This window comes from Pipistrellus hanaki (genome assembly GCF_964339955.1).
Source record: "Pipistrellus hanaki genome assembly, chromosome: 16".
NCBI lineage: Eukaryota > Metazoa > Chordata > Mammalia > Chiroptera > Vespertilionidae > Pipistrellus > Pipistrellus hanaki.
Window position 1 is genome coordinate 20,518,487 of NC_140518.1, and position 18,817 is coordinate 20,537,303.

At 39.4% G+C, this 18,817-nt stretch overlaps 1 protein-coding gene across 19 annotated transcripts in view; it reads right to left on the bottom strand.

The window, feature by feature from the left end:
* Positions 1 to 18,817, bottom strand: part of BCAS3 (BCAS3 microtubule associated cell migration factor) — a 463,099-nt gene that overhangs the window by 242,427 nt on the left and 201,855 nt on the right. For all 19 annotated transcript variants that reach the window (XM_084861666.1, XM_084861664.1, XM_084861665.1 and 16 more), the window contains 3 exons: positions 6,611 to 6,711; positions 3,645 to 3,841; positions 964 to 1,061 (listed from right to left, as the gene is read on the bottom strand). In XM_084861666.1, coding sequence (XP_084717792.1) covers positions 964 to 1,061; positions 3,645 to 3,841; positions 6,611 to 6,711 — 396 coding nt within the window. The remainder of the gene's footprint in view (positions 1 to 963; positions 1,062 to 3,644; positions 3,842 to 6,610; positions 6,712 to 18,817) is intronic.

Below are 18,817 nucleotides of genomic sequence, written 5' to 3' on the forward strand. Positions count from 1 at the left end.
AAAAGTGACCTTCACAAATCAGTTTTGGGGTTTCCCCCTCCACCTCCCCATTTTCTTTCACAGTTTAAGCCTCAATCAAATCAGCCGTCTCTGGGGGTTTTAAAATTGCTGTAGATTAAAATCCTCTCGGACCCAACTGTCTCCCTAATGCCAAGTATTTAATAATTCTACTTCTAAGGGATGTTTTTGATGAAACCCTGCTGTGTGCTATCTTCAGATGCTCGGCAGCTGCTCCACAATATGAAGCACTGCTGTCCTTATTTTCTTTATCACTCCATTTGGAGATGAGAAAATTGTTACACACAGTTTCTATATTTGGCAGAGCTGGCAGAGTACAGCTTTACAATACTGATGCAGCAACTCTCACCTAACCGAGGCAGAGACCGGCTTCCAGGTACTAATGATACATCATCCTGGCGTGGGCCCAAGGATAGGAAGTTAATAACTGTGATAGATAGACTAGAGCTAAGTTAATGAATTTCTAAACTTCATGCTTTCAATAATAGGACCGTTTAAGCCTCAGCATTTGGACTCTCTCCTTCCACAGATCAGGCACTTTGACACTCAACAGGTTGAGTAAATTGAATCCATATATTGTATTTACGTTCTCTGTCAAGGTTGCTTCTCCACATTTAAAAGATCAAAGGCAAAGCAGTCATCAACCCTGTAGCCTTCAATACTGTGTTCATTACATTTAATCAAGTGCCAACTCCACCACATCATTCACCAACCTCAACAATATGTAAATGCATGGCACTGTTCAGCAACAAATGTCGGTACAGTATTACTGTAAAACACGCACACACACACACACACACACACACACACGCAAGCACACACGTCCTAAAACAAAACTAAAAACAGAGAGAAAGGTAAAATATTATCATTCTTCACACTGTGCAAGAAAGGGAATTTAAAAATGCACAGAACTACCCAGTAACCATTTTGGAGGTACTTTTCTACCTGAGGCAGCATCAATCACGGTGGAAATTCCTCTTCGATCTGAGACTGGACGGGATGACCCTGGCATGCTGACTGGATCAGAGCGGACCGGCTGAATCCTGCAATGCAATTTAATTTAATTCACATATGTTACTGGCATCAAAACTGTCACTTCCTACAACAGACCTTAAATCAGGAATGCTGGCATAGCCCAATCCATTAAAGAACCATTCATTCTGAAGCAGGGCAAACAGGGGAGCCGTGGTCCCTGACTCTTGCACAAGGCACAGCAAAAATTTTCTACACTCCTGACCCGCCTCCACCACCACCACTTCTCTTTGTGTGTTACTTAATATCTTTAAAGTAAGGGATTGGAAATTTGACATTAATCTAAAGAAATATATTAAGTAGATTGGGAGAGAAAACAAAATACTTCATAGAGATCTTTGGCTTTTGCAAGAGGCAAATATGAAGAGTTCTGAGAATCCTCTAATTCAAGAAAAATGCAGTACCAAGCAATGCCTTCTATAAAAGCCAGCAATACTAGATACACATTTTTTAGTAACTGCCTTAAAACTCTCAGTGAATGTTACTTTATATAAGACAATAAGTATGAGACAGCAAAACTGTGTTGAAGTGCCCAAACTGGTTTGGCTCAGTGGATAGAGTGTCAGCCTGCGGACTGAAGGATCCCAGGTTCAATTCCATTCAAGAGCATGTATGTTGGCTGAGTACACATCACCAGTGGGGGGTGTAGAGGAGGAAGCTGATTGATGTTTCTCTCTCTTCAATGTTTCTAACTCTCTATCCCTCTCCCTTCCTCTCTGCGAAATATCAATAAAATATATATATATTTTAAAAACTGTGTTGGAGGTGAGTACCATGGATTTAGTTAGGATCACAATTATCTGACTGAGTTACCTCCATAAAATTATCAATTAGTATGAAAGAATCAAATAGAATCCCAGAAAAACTGCAATTTACTAAATACAATTTCAAATTGCTTATGAATGGTAAATCTATAAATACCAGGGGTCTATTTGTAGCTGTATTATATTAATAACACAAATATACAATTATCTGTAAGACTAAAAAATCGAAGCTTTCTAAGCAACTTAATAGAATAAAAAAAAAAGTGCTATAACATTATATGCATGCATTTGGAACTTTGTTTATTCAATAAGCATTTGCTGAAAATTAATCATGTATCACAATTATTTTAGAAATAAGCAGAAACAAAACGTGAAATACAAGGTGTGTGTGTGGGTATATGGTATAGCACATGGACTGAGGGAAAGATAACTAACATATCAGAATGAAGAAGGTAATAAAGGCTCCGAATGGAGTAGCAGAGGAATGAATGAATGGTCCACAGCAGATGAAGAGTTTGTCACGGGCTAACAGGAATTGCGCGGGTATACAGTAACAGTGTATGTATACATGCAGAGGAGCAAGAGGTGCCCATGAGGCACAAGAAGTAGAACAAGAAAGCCCTTGGATTTGTGACTGAGCATGAGAAATGCAGGTGCAGTGAGGAGGAGGATTTGACTGAAGCATGGAGTTGCTAGTGGATACTGATGGAAGAGAAGAGGTTAATAATCACCATGGGACAGATTATACAAGCCTAAAATGCCAAGTATAAGCTGCAGAAAGAGATCGGAGCTATTGAAAGCACAGTTTAAATGTGTATGTGTTTGTTATACATACAAAAGAAATGGAAGGGAGGTAAAGTGCAAATTCATTTGATCGCATACCAGAAGTTGGAATGATGATATTAAGAACTGATCACTGCCGTCATGGGCAATATGGTGTACAACCCAATGCCCATTCATCCCAGCTTATTTTACCTGAGCCGAGGTAAAAACGGTTGGGGCAGAGAAAAGAGGAGGAGTTTATTTGAAATTTCTGCAAAAGATGTTCTCTGGTTCTTGAGAGAAACAAAAAGCTAGTCTATGGTCAGGTGAGGCAAAGTAAAGCTCCCTCCTGGCCTCAAAAACTTATGTGGCCTAATAAGTTTCCTAATATTAATTCAATTTATAACAGAGTTTCTAAATAATGCAGAGTTGTGAGTGAGGTGTGGCTGGTGCTATGGATAAAACAAGACTGGCCAAGAATCGATGTGTTGAAGCTGGGTGACAAACACATGGGGTTTATTCTATTATTCTCTTTCATTTTATACACGTTTATAAGCTTGAAATTTTTTCATGATAAGAAAAGAGAAAAATAAAAAACAAACTGACAGAGGTAATGGAAATGCAGCATTAAATAGTGGAAATGTTGAATTGCACAGTGATTTTTATGTATCTGTTTATTTCTTTTAAATTTATTTTTTGGTCTTTTCATTTATTTTGTATTGAATTTACTGGGGTGACATTCGATAATAAAATTACATAGGTTTCAGGTGTACAGCTAGATAACAAATAGTGGGAGCTCTTTAGTGTAAGGAGAAGGAAAGTCCCTGACGAAAATTCTGGAAGGGTTTCCGGAATGTAGCATTGGGGAAATATAATCCGAAGCACACCTTATCTAATGAGATCTCACCTGAAATCCCCAACAATAAGGAATCACAAAATACAGAGCATAAATTCTGCATTAGGACGCTGTTCCCAAATGGAGAAACGTTAATGTTGCTGAAGATGCTCATTACAACTGAAAGTAGAAACCCAGTCAAGTGACTCCGCTAGTTCTTACTTCTTTCTTACCTGAGACTGTTGAGATCAAGATCATCCGTATCAAAATCCAAAAGGGGCTGTGGAGTATCACTTGGGCCGTGAGGCTGCAACACTGACGAGCTGGACGATATGACTGTGGTCTGCCCTGAGGGGTGGATGGTTTTGAACTGAAACTGTGGGCCCATCCACAGACGCCGGTGGGGTCCAGTGTGCGTCACAATCTCTACCTGAAGCGGAATAGGACTCAGGATTTCAATGTGGTAGGACCTTTGAGAGCCTTTCACAATTCTCCCCCATCCGGTCCCTGAACACAAATATTCTTCAAGAAGTTCATTTTGACCAAGTGAAGGAGAGCCAGGGCACCCACAATCAAAAGGCAAAGATAATCACAGCCTAAGCAGACATTCACTATCTCCCTCCTACAGGTTTTCACAAAAAATAAGCAAAAATTTCATTTTGTGCATAAATATGTGTATACACACACACAGGTGAAAATATACACATACACCAGACCCACACATATACAAAACAAAAATCACATGGGAGTAAAAGGACCAGCCGCCTGTCTCACTTGACTAGAGTCAACTCCCTAGGAACTACCTTTCTCAGTCATTCTAGACAGTACTTACCATCCTGTGCATGCATTGAACACTGCATCTATAAATCCACAGATTAAAAGTGATTCCTGCACTGAGGACCAAGCTCGTGACATGCTTGAAGTTATTTTTAAACTATCCAAGGAGGACAGGTGGAGATAGATATAAAATAATTTTCACCACCCGAAATTCCATTTAAATAATATAATATTTACTAACTCCTATCAAAACATGCCATAATCTGCCGAAACCGGTTTGGCTCAGTGGTAGAGCGTCGGTCTGCGGACTGCAGGGTCCCGGGTTCGATTCCGGTCAGGGGCATGTATGTTGGTTGCGGGCACATCCCCGGTTGGGGTGTGCAGGAGGCAGCTGGTCGATGTTTCTCTCTCATCGACGTTTCTAGCTCTCTCTCTCTCCCTTCCTCTCTGTAAAAAATCAATAAAATATATATTTTTTTTAAATGCCATAATCTTCTTTTATATTAAGAGAGTGTGTTCTCGGCTACCATGAACAGTGACACGGGTATTTTAAGAGCCACGAAACAGTAAAACCAAAATGGTGTATGAATTCCATGCTTAGTCAATGGAAGGGGCTGGGAATGCTGCCAATATTAAGTGAAACTATTTAAAGAGAGAGCAGAGTAGAAGATACTGGGTAAAACTTTAAAACAGGCATAGTATGTAATTTTACAAATAAGCAATGTGAGTAAGATGCACATATGCAAACCTTTGGTGACAGACTATTTCTCAATGTCTTCTAATGGCTACATCCACGCCTGTGAACGTACTTGATGGAACTGACTTCCCATATGCCCTCCTTTTGCCCTGAGCTCCTCTATATTTAATCACAAGTCTGGTTGCGGTGATTAGTTCGTACCAAAACATAAGTGAAAAGGCTCACGGAGGACAGCTCTGGGTTTGTAAGTTCTGAAGGGCAATAAGAGCATCGTGCTCTGGGAACAACATTCACATTCCCGCTGGTCACAGGGAGACAACCACTCAGATTTAGGACAGTGATTTCGGATTGAGCAGTTGCATTCAGCAATGTAAATTAGGCCACAGAGAAAGCACGCTGGGCGTTTTGAGCTCAAAACCATCAGTGTCAGAGCCGAGAGGTAAACAGATGCCCACGACATTTCACGGAGGCGATGGCCAGATGTTCCTATTCACTCCCCTGATGTGTGCGGAACAAACATATTGTGTGGATGTTCACACTGACAGCACACATTACCCCTTTTCCTAATTGAAAAGTTGAGGTGAAGGGCAGTGGTTTCTCTGCCAGCAATCTTCTGGGGTTTTTTTGTTTTGTTTTGTTTTTTGGTTTTTTTTGTGTGTGTTTGTTTGTGTGTGTGTGTGTGTGTGTTTGTTTGTGTGTGTGTGTGTGTGTGTGTGTTTTGTGTGGTTTTTTTGGTGGTTTTTTGTTGTTGTTTTTTTTTAACTTTATTGTATTATCCTCAAGAAAGGATGTTCCATTATCTGCCAGGAACTGAAACACTGACCCTCCTTCCAGGAGCGTCCTGTGAGTATTTTAGGCGTGATGACATGTGTCACCCAGAAGCAATTTGTTTCCCTGGCATCCAGATTCCGTTAGCTTTCGGGCGCCCTCCCTGTGAAGGCAGTGAAGCGGCGGCCGGCCTGCGCCGGGCACCTGTCTGATGAAAAGCCGCTGGATTGGTAACCGGAGACAGGTCGTTTGCTTCACCGAATGATGTCAGCTTTGAAGCAGACATAACAGGATTTGTAATGAAGTCATTTGTAATCTCATCATTTTGAGGGCTGCCCAAGTATCTTTTATTTCAAAGCCCTGAGATGAAGACAGCTTCACCTGGCCCGGGAGGAAGGGTCTCTGGAAGCCGCTGCGGGGCTGCTGCAGAGACCGCCGGACGCAGCCCCGCATGAGCCGAGGAGAGGACACCCAGTCGGGCAAACCAGGACTCGCAGAATAGAATGCTAAGCTTCCCCGACCAAAGTATGGGCCTGATTTTCAGAAAATGTGGGCCCCACAAAACAAATCCCAGGGAAAGCTGAATGATTTCAGTTTTAACGAGGCCAATTCTTATGTTAATCCAAAGTGTCCATCTAAAATCCAAGGTCCTGAGGGATATAACCGGACCGTTTGAAAGGTAAGTGTACTTTATGCCCTTTGCATGAAAGCTAATGCACACACACACACGTGTGTATGTGTATAAAATAATAGGTGTTATATATTCCTGCAACAGAATTTAGGAAAAATTCTTAATATGGAAAGACAACTGATTAGCTTATTAGCAATCCTAAATAAAAGGTCCCAGTTCTGTCCATTTTCCGCTAAGGAAAATACTTTTTAAAATTCAAGAATAGAAACAGACAACAGATTCCTGTTTTCTTTCATTCTTACAGGCCAGACATTTCAGAGTTTTACCTGAGAAAGCCATTCTTCATCTTCCTGTCCACTGTGGTCGGAACCTAAACTGTCATAGGACCCATGCCGAGTAATGGGCCCAGGACTTCCAGGGGGAACCACTAGAGGAAAAAGAAAACATATTTAAATCGCTTTAACCCATGCAATGGGAAAATGAATGCGGGCACAACCATCCTGGATATTGTGGTACTTTATAAAATATGGCATTTAATGCACAAAGACAACTCAAATAATTAATGAACAAAAAAGACTCAATGTCTTTGGAATAAGAAAGATACTCCATTAAGAGTACACTTTAGCCCTGGCCAGGTAACTCAGCTGATTAGAGCATTGTCTGGATATGCCAAGGTTGTGAGTTCCATTCTGATCAAGACACATACAAGAATCAACCAATGTATGCATAAATAAGTGGAACAATAAATCAATGTATCTATCCTTTCTTCTCTCTATAAAAAATAAATAATTTTTTACAAGTAGACTTTAAAAAATTCCTGCAGGAATTTACTCATGACATATCACTGTAAAAAGAAATAAACCACTAACTATAAGAATGCTCTTCAGCTGGTTTTTAAGCCTCTCGTAGGTAAGTTTCAAGTTTCTCCTCAGGCGCTCCCCAAAGAGCTCCGCTCTATGCCTACACAGTTGATGCCTGGAAAGCAAATAAATCTTGTCTGCACCCGGGTGAAGAACCCAGCCCTGCATAAGCCAGAGCCCAGTACCAGTTCACTGGGTTTCTCTACTATGTTCTCCCTCTCAAAGCATCACACTCCCTCTGTTCTCCTGCCCCTCCACCATGTTTTCAGTAAGCCTCTTCTTTAGCAAATATTTTTTAACCGATTTTTAGAGAGAGAGAGAGAAAAACAGAAACACTGATGAGAGAGGAAATCATCAATTGACTGCCTCCTGCACAGCTCCCACTGGGGAGTGAACCTGCAACCGGGGCATGTGCCAGGACCGGGAACTGAAGCGGCAGCCTACTGGTTCCTGGTTGAACCACTGACCCACACCAGCTGGACAGTAAACCTCTCCTTTTGAATCTTGTTTAGACTCATCTCTTACCTTGATGAGTCTAAACAAGATTTTTATATTGAAGGGGGTGGGGCAAGAACCCTTTTACCAGTGACAGTAGAATATAGGCTTCAAAGACAAAGAGCCTACTGCAGTAAACTTGGCTTAGGAAAAATAATTCAACAATGATTTATTGAGTTTCTATTATCAACCACATGTTAACCTAGTAAGACATAGCCCCTTCTTTTTAAAGCCACATTATATTTATTTGCTAAATGTTATTATAAAGTAGACTATTTTAAAACCAATTTTATAGTCCCAGCAAAATTGAGCAGGAGATACAGAGATTTCCCACACATTCTCTACTGACATATACCATTTTAATACTACTACTACTAATAATAATAATAATTAAATACTGTGGAAAAATAGAGTAAGGAAAAAATATGGAAGAAAAGAGGAAGAAGTATTACAGAAATGTGGAAAAATAGAAAATAATGAGAAACAGAAAATAATCTCATAATTTCCACCACCCAGAGGTATATAAATATACTTCTACATGCATCTTCCTTAGGTTATATTCCTAAAAATGAAATCAAAGGATAGGATCATATTTAAATTCCTATATGCATATTCCCAGAACTATACATTTCCACTAGCAGTGACTGAGAATGCTAATCTCACTGCACTTTTGCCAGAACAGAAATCTTGAAAAACTAAATGTTAATGAAACAGAAATGAAGTAGACAGAGAAGAACCTAGGGCAAGATTTTAAAGGACACATATGAATACCTTAAACCACTGGGACAGTCAATTGCTCAATTGGGGGGGTGGAGTGGTGGGGAGAGAGAGGAGAGAATGTCTCAGTGGTTACAACAAGGATAAAATGTCCCCAACTCTCCCATCTTATCTTTGCACTATGTAAGCCCCTATCAAGTTTAGATGCAATTTTGGAGAAGGTAATAATTGATTAATTTTTTTCCACATTTGTTAGAATAAAGGTGCAAAATGAACTTAAAAGAGTTTATTTATAGAAAAAGTGGACTATCTATCTTGCAAATTTGAGTTTAATTAACAAGCATGCATATATACACCTTCTACCTACAAAAAAGCATTTAGCTCTAGCCAGGTTAGATTAGTGGATAGAGCACTGGCCCTCAAACTGAAGGGTCCCAGGTTCAATTCCGGTCAAGGGCATATACCTCAGTTGCAGATTCAATCCCCAGCTCTGGTTGGAGTGGGTGCGGAAGGCAACCAATTGATGTGTCTCCATCACATCAATGTTTCTCTCCCCCCCGCCCCCACTCTCTCTAAAAACTCAATGGGAAAATATACTCAGGGTATGGATTCAAAAAAATGGGTGGGAAAAAGGAAAGGAGGGAGGGGGGAGGGAGGGAAAGGGAAGACGGGGGGGGGGGGGAGCGAGGGAAGGGAGGTTGGTTTAGTATATTTTACCTACTGTTCTTAAATAATTAATAAAGCTGAGATGGGAAAAGTATGAAATTTTGAAACAAAAACATCTGTCATGTTCCATCCCTGCCTTTATCCCTACTAGTAAAATAATATAAAACAAGCCTATCCCTCTAAATAAAAAGGATACCCTGTCAATTTATTTTAGAGAATATAACTTCAAAAGTACTGCCTCGACAAAGGCATTTGGTGAGTATAGATCAACAAGCCAGGGCAGGATGGCAGATCTTTATGAGGTAACTGTGAGCCAGACTTTGTTTATATCGTGTCCTCAGGAAAGCAGATCATGCTACTAGTGAGTAAATAAAAGTTTAAAAAAAAAAAATCACGAAGTGTATTTTGCTGTCTTACAGTGATAAATGTGGGAGGGGATGTATACATGTGTTTCTATATATATTTTATGTTTATGTGCAAAGCAAACAAAACGCAATGTGCTTCAGTGCCGATCTCTGCAAATTGGTTCTGTTCATCCAAACCCCAAAGAATTCCAAGTAAGCATTACTTAAGTAAAGTTATGAACAAAAAAATTTGAATGGTCTTTTGATCATGCTTTTAAGCCTGAATTCCACATAACAAAATCCTCAATATTCCAAAATGGAAAACATCTATTGGTGATATCACTTCTCAACTCTATAAATAGTTTCCATGAGTTCTCTGGTTTTGTATTCTTAGGTGTCTTCAGCACTACAATGTAAGGATCAATTGGTATAGAAGTTTTAAAAATTACCCACATAAAATACAGCATTTATGATTTAGAGGAAGTTAAAAACATTGACTTAGATGCTGTTAAAACTATAGGTACAACGTATTAAGTTGTTCAAATACTAATTGCTAAATTAAAGCGTTATAAACATTGTATTGCCAGATACTGAAAGTGACTCTAAAGTCTCCTTTTTTAACATGGTTTAATGGGAGGGATTTAGGGTAATACTTGTAGGTTAGGATATGCAATTTGAAGAACCAAGATTCCAACAATGAGTTACTACTAGTCCTGTGAGTTTTATGTGAGCTATAGCTCTTGGCTTTGACTTCTGCTGAAAACCCTCGTCCTGGAGAAATGTTAACCTGCTGACATTTCAGAGTGTTTTCTCCAAAACAATAGCAGTACATCCTCAATTTCAAGGAATCAAATTCTTTCTAAATTACCCCAAATTTAACAGCTCGCTCCCAGGAACCTAAGTTCATTCGCAACAAATCTAGTATTCTGGTTTGAAAACTGGAGGAGATACGTTTTTATCATCTGTATATGGAATATACCTAATATTAGGGCAGGTAATTACTTTTCTTAGTGTGTTCGACATGGTTTAGGTATTCAGGAAAAAATAATCTCCTAACTATGGAGTTTACAACATGGTACATAGGGTCTAGGTGTTCCATTAAGATGAAAGAATAAAAAAAAATTTTATTTGCCCCCAGCACCATTTGCTTTTAAAGCAATGAAAGAAAAAAGACTTGACAATGCATATCAAAGCTAAAACACTAACGACATATGGGTCCATAAGCATCCTTTTTACATAAACTAACACAAAGCACAATATTGAACACAGGGTAGTGCTTATTTATAAAAACAAGGAAGGGAAATCCATTTGGTTCTGTTCTGTTCTTGTTCTATTCTCCCATCCATTTCTTGAACACCCAATAATAAATTTTCTTAGCTGGAGCTCTGGAAGCTTCGGAGGACATAGCTAATGAACTACAGGTTCTGTTGCTGGTGAATTCCATGCTCCCAAATTTAGGAGACATTAAAGCGCTGTACTATTCCCCGAAATGAATCTCAGTGCTATGGAATCAGGGAAATCTGCTTCTCAAATAAGGAAGGAAATGCTGATCCAAATTAACCTAGTTATATATAACCAACATAAGATTGTAGACCAATTATAATAAAATAATGACTTTTTTTTTTTTTAAATAACAAGTGGTTTCTAGAGTTTTATGTGAGATATAGCTCTTGGCTTTAGCTTCTGCTAAAAACCCTCTATACGTTCATATGCTGAATATTTGGGCCCAGAAAAGACTCAGAGATATTTAATATGAAGAAACAAAGATGGATCTATTTCGGAGATGTGAGTGTGAGCTGGGTTCCCTGCTCTCCACCATCTCCTCACCGACCCTCCGGAAACAATAGAACCCTCGCCATGCTGAAGCCTTTAGCGGAGGCCGGAGAGGTGAACAATGTTGTGCCAGCATTACTCAGCCCTTTAGGTTATTTAGAGGAACATGCTGCCTTTTTCTAGCAACAGAAATCTGTGAGTTAGATGACATCATGCTGCCTTGAATGAAACAGCTCAGGCTCCAAGTTCACCCAAAGGCCAACAGTGATAAACTCTCATCCAAGGACAAACTTCAATATAGTTTCTGTACTTATTAAAAACAGCATTTATAAAGCAACCATACAATAAGAGAGGGCTCTATACCAAACTCTGTTTCTGATCAGAAAGCACTCAGGACCTGAGAAAGAAATTCTACTTGGGAATGCAGTTTCTTAGCACAGAAACAAAAATCTGCCTTTAAAAAGAAAGGCTCAAAAGACCAGCCAAAAGTGAAATGGCCTCAGGAACTGCCAACGAACAAGCAAGTCACAAAAGGGGAAATACAGCAACCAAGAAACATATGTAAAAGCAGTAATCAGAGATTTACTCATTCAAAGTTATGCTTCCATACTATCAAACTAACAGAATTTAAACCCTGGCCTTTAAAAAAATCTTTTTTTTTTTAAATGATAAAAGTATATATATTTTTAAATCCTTATTTTTCAAAATATTACATAATCCTCCTTCTTCCCCATTGACCTCTTCTAGCCAGCCTCCCCCTCCACCCAGACCTTCACGGTCCTACTGTCTGCACCATGGGTTATGCATATATGCATGGAAGTTATTCGGTTGATCTCTTCTTCCCTCCTACTCACCCTCCCTCACCTTCCCTCTGAGATTGTGCAGTCTGTTCTATGCTTCTATGTCTCTGGATTTGTTATGTTCAAGAGTTTATTTTGTTCATTAGATTCCACATATGAGTGAGATCACATGATACTTGTCTTTCTCTGACTGGCTTATTTTGCTTAGCATAAAACTCTGCAGGTCCCTCAATGCTGTCTCAAAGGATAAGCGATGCTTCCTTTTACTGCTGCATAGTATTCTAGGGGAAAACCCCACTAACAACCTTAAGAAATAGGTAGCATTCTTATTCTTATTAAGGGCCTGACTCAATTTTACTAAAGAAGTTTTCTCTCTGATTTAGAAATGTTTCAACTGAAATGCAAGGAATTCACTTAACTTTTTTAGGAGCCAGTACCAGTACCAGTGCAAGAACATCTGAAGTGTTACCTCCATAAAAGAAAAAAGCTTTCCCTATGTTATATATTAAATCGATCAATGGCATTCCTTGCACCCTGACCATGCAATACCATGAATGTTCTCTAACTAATTAACCAAGTTTTCTAGCAGTCATTGTGCCTCTCTGGTTTCACTTTTCTTATATTCCAAAATCCCAGAATAAGTCGCAGGCAACATATAACTAGAAAATTGGCATATCATTGGCTGTGAGATAACAGATTTCACTGGGTGTGCCTCTCTCTTCCTTGCCCTGCTCTGCCTTCTCTCCCCTGCCCCACAAGCTCCATGTAAGTTTCTCATAGAAGACACAAACTAAGGAGCTTTCACTTGTTATTATTCCTGCTGCCCTATTGGTCACTGGACATTCAGCATCTGGACAAGTGACACCTGGAGGTAGTCTGGAAAGGCCTGCAATTTAACTTTGCTCTTCTTCATAACCCTAAATAGGATAAAGCACAATGGTTTCATGCAATAGGCAAGATCAGCTACTCCACTAAAAAATTCAGCTGTCCCAATGTATTTCTAAGGACTGAACAGAGTGTAAGTATCCCTTGAAAACATTTTCAATGAAGGTCAGGTGGGGTTTATTTACCTGGAAAGATGTACACAATGCCTATTTGATGTTTTTTTTTTTTTTAAATCAACTCAAATCATAATACAACTGCATCCTACAGACATTAAAACAATAGCAGGAAAGTGAAAGAAGTCCACCTTGCTATTCTAAATATATTTTCATTGATTTTAGAGAGGAAGAGAGAGGGAGAGAAAGATAGAAACATCAATGATGGGAAAGAGAATCATTGATCAGCTGCCTCTTGCACACCTCCTCGGATAGAGCCTACAATCTGGGCATGTGCCCTGACCGGAAATCAAACCGTGACCTCCTGGTTCATAAGTCGATGCTCAACCACTGATCCATGCCAGCCAGGCCACTTTGCTATTTCACAGAATCACATTATCACTGTATAGTATCTTCCATGTTAGGTTATAAATAACAACTTTGTCCTACACATTTTGTATAACCTACCCAGATAAGAACAAACCCATTCTAATCAAAGCTTAACTGTAGTTACAGCAGTGCCTTTTGAAAGGGCGTAAGGACAGCTGAAGACAGGGTGCCTTATTTTGCACTAAGTATTTCTTGGGACCTTTTAATTGTGTATGCCAGGTACCTGTTTAAAAATTAATATTTATTTTAAAATTTTGTGGAGAAATAACAGTAAAATTTGTATGGTTAGTATAGTCAATCCAAGAAGTCAAAGAAGGAAAACAAAGAAATCAGATGCCTATCAATGAACTAGAGGCCTGGTGCACAAAATTCGTGCATGGGGAGGGTCCCTAGGCCTGACTGGCAATCAGGGCTGGCCAGAGCCTTCCTTCATTCTGCAACGCCCCCTGGTTGTCAGCGCATGCCATAGCGAGCAGTCGAACTCCCAAGGGGACAATTTGCATATTAGCCTTTTATTATATAGGATGATGGAAACCAATGCATGAAACAAAGTTGCACTTACTGCATAATGAGTCAGGGACAGTCCCCCTAATTTCTTAGGTTTAGTGATATATTCTTTAAAGGGGATGAGGGGGAGTAATTCTATACACAATCACTCACTCCATATATATCCATTTATCCTTTTCTCCATATTAACACATATGCAGAAATCAAATACAGGACCAGCTTTCAGCTCCAGTGCACATGGTAGTGTGTGTTCTTGTTGAGGGGAATGATTATGCGCTGGGAGCTAGAACTCTCCTAGTGCTGATTCTATGTAGAAATATGAGCTGTAATCCTGCAACAGTGGCAACTGTATTCTCACATCCCCCCCTGTAGTGTAGATGCATTTTTTCAGGCATTTCAAAATAGGACATGCAGAGCCTCTTGTGAAGTGATGCAGGTAAGAAATCACTGTTTGGGGTCATTAAACTGCATTCGGTCATCAACCGAATTTTGTGCAAATGGCAATAAGTCAGTAATTGTAAACTGTTTGTCCTTAATCCCCACATACACAGTTAAAAAGCAGAGTCTAAGGTACTCAGTTCAGCCTCAGAATATAGCCTATCAACAAAAATACAGGAAGGGGAGGGAATTGTTCACAAGAGGAAAAATGGGGGGGTTCTCCTAGTCTCTGCTTATCTATTAGCTAGGTACATCTTAGAAGAGTGCAAGTCATTATACAGCAGGGAGAATTAAGGACAGATTTCCTCCTTCCTAAGCAAAAGAGGCAGCGTTCTCTTGGCATGGAGAGTGAAAAGCTTTTAGACATGGAGGACATCAACATTTTCAACCTATCCATAAAAACATAATTTAAAACCTTTCTTAAAAATCATTAAGGACCCATGATAGGTACCATATAATAAAGAAACTAAATGTTCAAAATTTACTTCTAACTAAATAAAAAAAATTCGTAGACCCACATGGGAAAGAAAGAGAAAACATCAGTACAGAACCAAATATTTTCCAAGGCTTGCTCTCACCTCTATAGATATACAATGTAAAGCTACTGGAAAGTTATCTCCACAAATCATTGCAACTGGTGTGACAATTACTTCTTTTTATGTCCTTGCCATTAGATGTATATTAAAGTATTCAAGTAAAAAGATATTACAGTGGGTGGCTTTCTCATAATACTTTATCCGCTTTACATTATAGAGAGACAGAAATGGAAATGCCAAAGACCACCCTCTCAACCTGAAGAATAAACAGCTTCAATGTACCTACTAGGTTCATTATTTCAAATTAAAATTTTCACATGAAACATTCAAGAGATGGTTTATCTCAGATACCAATTATATCATATCACTTATCTGAAGTTTCCATGATTTCTGTATTCCATGTCTCCTATAGTAATCATATTTTTCATTTAAATACCTATGTATCCTGATCAAAGACACCAATATAGAGCTAATCAAACAATAGAGAAAAATTAATTTGATAGGAAGTTAAAGGCATTTCAGGAAACTTTACATTTAGATTCAGAACCAAAATACTTTGGGCCTCCTGGTTTGGTTTCTTAGTTAAAGATGTATTTGACATAAGCATACAAGAACCACTGGCACTTGAAAGATAGCCTTGAAAACTAGCAGAGTGCCAAGAGAAAACAAAAAAATAAAAACACTAGCCTCAGAATAGTCCTTATAGGTCTCCCTCTGACCCAGACTTGACATGTAAGGGTGGCTCCGATGCTCTTCATGTGGTCTTAAAATACAAAGAAAGCATAGTAGAAAAGGCAAGAAACTAATGGTACAAAAGCACTGAAGGCAATTCATGTTTCTTGTCTCTTGACCAAGTTCCACAAAATCACATGGTGAAAAGCCTCCTGTCATATGACAACAATCAGGAGAACAAATTCGCACTGTGGAGACAATCTATGGCATTCACCCGGCTCCCGTATTCCTCGGTCAATGGGTTGGGTGCCTTCAGTAAGAAAGATCATGAGAGCCCAGTCAGCGTGGCTCAGTGGTTAAGTGTTGACCTAGGAACTAGGAGGTCATGGTTCAATTCCCGGTCAAAGCTCCCCAATGTGAGGTGTGCAGGAGGCAGCCAATCAATGATTCTTATCATTGATGTTTCTCTCTCTCTCTCCCTCTCCCATCCTCTATTTAATCAATTTAAAAAAATTTTAAACTTGAGGAAAAAAAATTTTATAAAAGGAGAATTTCAATGAGGATAGAAGATTATATATCATCATAACAAAAGTAAAGCTTTGACTTAAATAATATAAGTATGCCAGACAGACAAATAGAGATGTGATTAAGAATTGAGCAGAAAGACTGAACTACAAAATTTCCCTGGTACTTCCTACTTTTGTTAAACATTAACTAAATACTATTATGTATCCAGGAGAGACTGAAATATATAACATGACAAAAATTACTGCTTTTTATTATTCAAGGGACAGTGACTCAGAGAAACCCTTCTACTAATGGCAAAGAGGTATAGGTACACATATAAGCAGCACTACAATAAAGTAGAGATTTTTCTTTTAACAAAATCCATAGTTATATAATTATATTTCCTATGGTAGAGAGCAGTTATAATTAATGGATTTCCCTCCTTCTTCTAATGCACCCATTTGTCAATTCAAATACGAAACGTCCAATCAATTTTGATGTATTTAGTAAGCAATTTGTCAAATGGTGCTATAATCCAGTTAAAATATTAATTCTTCTCATGGAGAGAGTTCTGACAACTATATGGTTTTCTATAATTGGTGTGTGTTATTTTAAGATAACACCTCTGTGTACCAATATCTTAAAGTATGCAATTGTACATAGCAAAAACAGTTTTCTACATTAAACACACTGGGGTTCCACAGGACAGTGTGACTGAAAATTCATTATAATAAACAGGGGCCTTGGCTGATATGGCTCACTTGTTTGGGCATCATTCTATGCACTGAAAGGTTGCTGGTTCGTTTCCTGGTCAGGACACATGCTTAAGTTAAAGGCTCTATCCCCAGTAGGGGGCATGCAGGAGGCAACCAATAAGTGTTTCCTCTCACATTGATGTTTCTCTCCCTCCTTCTCTCCTCAAACCCATGTATGCCTCATATCTATATAACAAAAGCCTAAGCAACTGTTGTTACAGCGGAACTACCAGAAAGACCAGTCACTATGATGTGCACTGACCACCAGGGGGCAGATGCTCAATATAGGAGGACCCTGGTGGTCAGTGTGCTCCCACCAGTGGAGCGCTGCTCATCCAGGAGCCAGGAACACGGCTGGCGAGCACAGCGGTGGTGGCAGTGCTAAGGAGCAGCCAAGCGGTAAGGAGCAGTGAGCAGGCGGGCGGTAAGAAGCGAGGGGTCCCAGACTGCAAGAGGGCAGAGGCCAAGCTGAGGGACAACCCTACTCCCAAACCCCCACGCTCCAGTGCATGAATTGTGTGCACCAGGCCTCTAGGTATTTTTAATAAAGTGACAAGCCAACGCATATGACACTAGATGCAAAATATTTAGCTTTTAAGAGAGAAAGAGGGCTTTCCTAATTTAGTGTATGCATGTTAAACTTAAATAATACTTTTATAAACATTTTCCCTATTCTCAAAGTTTCTTCATACAAACTGCTAAAGAAGTGGCTCTCAGATTGTACTTTTCCTACTCCAACAGACTTAAGGTAAATGACAGCTCCCATCAGTGGAGGGAATTAAGGCCATGCAATTAAGCGGCTACTGGTCAAGACACTGTCCTTCAATTTACACAAACATACAATTTTTTAACTTTGTAAATGCATTTCAACCACAAATCACTATACCATCTCCAACTTTTCCCAAGCCTAACTACACATTGGGAACTAGAGACAGAACCACAAAATGTGTTGAGCTTTCTGGTAGATAGTCCAAATTGATACCACTGAAGAAATCTGGGTGACATTAACCAAGGAAGGGTCAAATCCTTTCCCATATTTTCCAGTGGGAGATTTAATCACCACCAGTTTGTCTGGAGCAGAGGACTAGAAGACAGGTTTTTAATACTTGTCAAAGGAAGCTTCCAGAACCACCCGGGTATATCTGGCAACCACTTTCAATCACTGTATCTAAGTCTTTCTATATTTCTCTACCAGGAACTGCAAAAGCAGAGATGAAGGCAAATCCTTTTTAGAAAACAAAACTGCTATATACATATACATACATATAGAGAGAGATAGAGAGAGAATTATATATATATATATATATATATATATTAGAAGAAAAAGAAATGAAGAGAAAAGGGAACACTACATTCATCTCCCAGACATTAGGCTTCCTTTAGTGCCTTTATGAGCCCTGCAAGAGCAAAGAAAAAAGTCTGCCAGAGTGATCTGGCACAGGCTATGTATTTAAAAACATGCAATGTGCATGGTCCTCCAGACGGCCAGACGGCCCATTGTTTCATGTGTCTGCTGAGAAGTGCCCTATGTGTCAGAAAAGCACACTGAATATTTTTCAGTGACCTAGGGGCCAGAGGTCACTTATTATGAATGGGTAATGAGACCTAATGCAGTGCTCTGAGGAGGGACAAAGAACGGGTCTATCCACAGCCCCTGGTGGATTGGTCATTCAGGCTATAATTTCCCCAGCACCCTTAATGGAGTCAAACCATTGACAGAAATTCTATAAAGAAGGCTGAAACTCAGAGAAACAACTGTATTCTAAACTCCGATAGACAGATACCAACAAACAGTGACCCTGAAATGGCGCCAGAACTCCTGCTATTACTAACAGAGCAGACAGTTGTAGCATCCCCCAAATTCCCATTTAGTCATTTGCTAGCAATTAACCTTAAGGACAGAACTGAGGCACATCCAAACACAGGCTTCTGCCAACACCAGCCCATTACAGTACTACAGGTGAGCAGACACAGGCCATTCTGCTTTAGCTCCTTATTTGTGGAGGAAAGGGCAAACAGATATCCCTGTACCCTTC